At 37.6% G+C, this 5,025-nt stretch overlaps 1 protein-coding gene across 1 annotated transcript; it reads right to left on the bottom strand.

Moving 5' to 3' along the window:
* Positions 1 to 1,864: 1,864 nt before the first annotated feature.
* LOC126824398 (tripartite motif-containing protein 2) lies at positions 1,865 to 3,875 on the bottom strand. Its single transcript, XM_050553619.2, has one exon. It carries the CDS (start codon positions 3,864 to 3,866, stop codon positions 2,604 to 2,606), a length of 1,263 nt encoding a protein of 420 aa, XP_050409576.2. The 5' UTR covers positions 3,867 to 3,875; the 3' UTR covers positions 1,865 to 2,603.
* Positions 3,876 to 5,025: the final 1,150 nt, after the last annotated feature.

The following is a 5,025-nucleotide window of genomic DNA, read 5'->3' on the forward strand; positions in this document are numbered from 1 at the left end:
GACCTTTGGAAGAAATCTAAGATGGGTTTTCTCAAACGATTGAAATGTCTCAATAACTACTTAGAGTACCAAAGGATTACCGTTAATACTTACAGAACATGGGTGTATCTTTTCTGCTATGACAATACAGACAACAGTTGGAGTAATGTAAATAGTTTGCAATATTTTATAGAAAAGTTTGAAATGTCCGCTTGGGATCCGCCCCTAGTTTTATCGTATGATCTATTTGTATATCAAGTTTATTGTGTTCTTATCACTGACGAGGAAGGTTTCGTATTTTTAATAAATAGATTATGTTAAACGGACTACATGTATTGTAAATTTTATAATTTACGGTTAGGCATGTAAAGAGTGATAGTGTTTGTTACGTACAGTATTTAACCTCTCTTTTACCACGACAAACTCTCTCTCTCTCTCTCCCTCTCTCTCTCTTCTCCCCCTCTCTCTCTCTCTCACACACACACACACTCTCTCTCTCTCCCTCTCTCTCTTCTCCCCCCTCTCTCTCTCTCACACACACACACGTAGAGTATTTATTGAAATAAAATTGAACCACATGTTAGTCCCAAAATGACCTAGTTTGTGTCGAGTGGACGTTAAACACACACACACACACTCTCTCTCTCTCTCTCTCTCATTTATTACGTACAGTATTTATATTATTAATAATCTTTTTAACTCGACAAACAACTACATCAGTCAAGTATATGTGGCTTGATGCCTGTAACAACTGATGACGTCACTAGGGTCAATATACTGACGGTATAGCCGTGTTATTGAGAGCTATAAAGGGAAATTAGACGTACTAAGATATATCCCCACACCTGGTTAAAACATGCTACCATTATCTAATGGTGTGTGTGTGTGTGGGGGGGGGGGGGGGTTAAACAGGGAGCCGAGGTGGTTCGCTAACCTGGAGGCCCCGCGTTCGTTCATTCATTAGGATAAACCGGCGTGGTTCCCCCTTATTAGTAGTGCAGGACGTGGGGTCTGGCAAAGAACAACGTTTAGTCGTTAGGATTGTACCAAAAACCGAGGTCCCGTGAACATATTCGCGTGCACGTAAAAGAACCACGGACATTTGGAATCTGCCAGTTGAAGTACGATCGACATGCAACTTGGCTTGCCTGTTCCTTGGTCAATTGCAATTTTTTATATGACGTCATAATTCTAATATGGCCGTGATGACCAACAACAGCAGCGGATTTATATTCAACTTATAGGCTTAAACGATTTTCCCGCAACGAATCCCATCCCTTCTACACCACTTTTTTCGAAAAATTTAGATCTACAAGTGTACACCCCCCCCCCCTTCTAGCGAATATGATATTGCCTCCTGAATGAAATAAAGTGCTTTTGTTTCTGAAGATCGTAAAAGCGATTAGTTTTCATTCCAGAAAGTTTGTTCAATCTACCTCTCGTTGAGTCATGATGCAACGCCGGAAACAAAACATGCCACTTGGCGCGTGTACTTTATTGACCAAAATAAAAGGGAGATAACCGCGACACTATCAGACAGGAGACGACCTTGTTAAAAGTCACACAAAGTCATTACCCTGCTATTTTGTTGTGAACTTAGTGTGCACACACACTTACAACATAATGAAATTAAAAGTCGAGCTTTAGGCGTATTTTGCACGGAACTGTGGGTAATCCACTAGTAACATCAATGGTGATTGGTTAATCAAATGTCTGACGTCATATGGTCGAAAGCCGCTTAAATGACCTCTGACGTGACCTATCACAACAACCGGTCAGATCTTCATGTAGTGTAGGCCATCGACAGTATAAAAAAACGAAACAAAATATAGATCTGTATTTTTATCAGATTGCTATACCTGCAGCTTAAACACTGCTCCTCGTCGACATGCTTTGTCATTGTTATAGTCTCGTTCAGTCCAGCCCCAAACTGTACGCCGTATTTAATTTAATAATTTGTGGATCGTTCAAAACCATAACCCTAAATTGACCCCTTAAAGACAAGGGAACTACGTTTACCCAAATATGTCCTAACATTAACCATTTTGTTAAGTGGAAATAGTCTTATTTAAAGGGGGTTGGATGGCCGAATGGTTACGCCTGTCGAACCTCGTGTGTTTTTTCCAGGTGCGCCTATTTCCTCCTATAGCTAAAGATCCCTGCGCTCAAGCGAATTATTGAAATAAAAATTGAACCATATGTTAGTCCCGAAATGATCTAGTTTGTGTGAATTGTGTTAAGCCAAATTGTACATTCAGCTAGTGATCATGAATAGGGAACCCCTTCAGTATGAAAATCATTTTCACTATTACTTGTTACATATACAACATCTTCAACGTCTTTATGGGAAAAGTGTCATCCATATGAATTGATTGAGTTCTCTCAAGTAGGAATCAGAATATTACAATTTAACAATTACAATAATCCATTTTCCAGAACAATCACATTAATCATTAGCATTATGAATACATTCTAAAAAAATTCATTTTCAAATATGATCATATCAATTTCTGAAATGATTAGTTTACCATTATCTACGCAAGTTATTTTCTAGAAAGATTATTTTGTCCTGGTCAACATCATAAATATACACTGATCAAGTCATCATAGTCCACGTGGTAAAGTTATTCGTGTGTCTTCATATGGTGGTTTATTTTAATGGTTGTCTGTAGTATACACGTGTTCTCTTCGTCCACAAAATGGTTGTCTTTTTTTAGTAAGATGTTAGGTTTAATTATATCATACCAGAAACAAACCATTCCACTCTTTTTATATCTAAATTCATGTGGAGTGATGTTGTCTGTTTTCACAACAGACTTGTTCTGATCTGTTTTGTTTATCAGTTTTATTGTACTGCTTTCTATGTCAAAGTCCTTATTGATTTCTGCTGGATTCCTTAGATATAAAATAATATCCAGTCTACCTTCGTGGTAATCGATTTCTAAATACCACGTCAATCCGAATATTTCAGCATCATTACTGTAGTAAGATTTTTCTACTTTCATTAAACTCGTATCAAATGTGGATGTTAAAGTTCCTGTGATAATCGCATGTAAATCTCCCAGCTGTTGTTTTAAAGACTGGTGGTCAATGTCTACCATTGGGAAATCTGGATATCGTATTTCCGGATAATCGAGACTTCTAGATGCGTGGTGATCTGCTAATGTTTGGACTTTGTGTAAAATATCTAGAACTGGAATGGTAGCCTCCCTCTTTAAAGCATCATCGGAACATTGTACACTGGTCTGGAGTTGATTTTCGAATTTGTTGAACTCTTCCTGTAATTTCCGGAGCTTTTCACATTCTTCATCTCGTATTTTAATGACTTCCTGTTTTACATCCTCGCCCTGTTTTATCGCTGCACTACAGATCTTCTTCACTTGTTTATCAACATCATCGCAGGCTCTAGCAGCTGAATTGTTGATATTGGTTATTTCTTTGGTTAAAGTATGAGTAAATGACAGTATTTCTTTAACCTCCTTTTCTAATTTCTGTTTCAATGTTGCCAGCTTTTCTCTAGCTTCTATGCCGACTTCGTCCAGGTCAGCTTTCTTGTGATTTTCATGGCCAATCACATTACATTTATAGCAAATAGGTGTTGAACAATCACGGCAATACAAGTCTAACAACAATTTCTTATGCTTTGGACATGTCTGTTGATTGTCGATGTCTTCGATGTAGAAATTTGTTGTAAATCCACTGGCTCCACCCTTGGGAACTTCCGTCTCTGTTCTGCAAATTGGGCAGTTGAACTTGTTGAGATGAGTATGTACCTTGATATGACCATCCAGACAGTCTTGACAAAAAGTGTGAAAACATGGAAGTATCTTGGGTTGTGTAAAATCATCCAAACAAATCGAACAGGAGTGTTTATGATTAGACGCCATCTTGGGTGTCTCTACAGCAACTCAATAATACATGTATGCATACCTGTATAATGGATGACCTATAAAAAACGTGTATATAGATATGACAGGTATTTAAATAGCAGACCCGGGGTTAAGCTTGGATTAAAATAATGATATTATATCATACGTCTTTTCTTTTAGGGAGGGGCGGAGGCGTCCCAACTCTCCAGATTAATTTGTTAAAAGATTAAGTAATAAAATTCAATATGAACACCACAGGGGCGGATCCAGGAATTTTTCAGGAGGGGGTTTCCCAGATTCCTGTTCAGGACATTTGACAGTTTACAATGCTATATGCTATTATGGTGTCCAAATTATTACACAGGCATTCATATACACTGAGCTTTTTAAAGAGAGAAATCAAACACCCAGTTTGACGTCATTTTTTATTATGAATTAATAGGAATTAATTTCAGTGACGCAAAGCATTAATTGTGATATCACATATGTCTATATCATTATCTCGTGCTTTGATTGAATGCCCGTCCCATCCCACCATCTGATGATAAAGGACACGACCGTCACACTTTTCGCATAAAAGTGTTGTTTTTTTAATGTAGCTGAACGGGGGGGGGGGGCACATCTTCTAGGTTCCATTTAAAATTAAAATGACTCCATATTTTGTGGATACTGTTTTGTGTATCGAGGAAACTGAATAAATAACAATTATCAATCGACCTTTGGAAGAAATCTAAGATGTTTTTTCTCAAACGATTCAAACTGTTCAATAACTATTTACAATACCAGTGGATTGCCGTTAATACTTACAGAACATGGGTGTATCTTTTCTGCTATGACAATACAGAAAAAAGTTGGAGAAATGTAAATAGTTTGCACTATTTTATAGAAAATTCTGAAATGTCCGCTTGGGATCCGCCCCTAGTTTTATCGTATGATCTATTTGTATATCAAGTTTATTGTGTACGTATCACTGACGAGGAAGGTTTCGTATTTCTAAGAAATAGATTATGTTAAACGGACTACATGTATTGTAAATTTTATAATGCACGGTTAGGCGTGTAAAGAGTGATATAGGTGTGCGGGACTGGGGAGATCTGCAGCCAGATTCAGTAAATATAAAACCATTCATTTTTCGGGAAATGTAATTCCGTTTTTCGGGCGCAAACATCAGAGAATG

This window comes from Patella vulgata, chromosome 6, assembly GCF_932274485.2.
Source record: "Patella vulgata chromosome 6, xgPatVulg1.2, whole genome shotgun sequence".
Classification (NCBI taxonomy): domain Eukaryota; kingdom Metazoa; phylum Mollusca; class Gastropoda; family Patellidae; genus Patella; species Patella vulgata.

Bases quoted from the DNA above. Each gene is read 5' to 3' on its own strand.
- LOC126824398 (XM_050553619.2), bottom strand. From the start codon at position 3,866: ATGGCGTCTAATCATAAACACTCCTGTTCGATTTGTTTGGATGATTTT.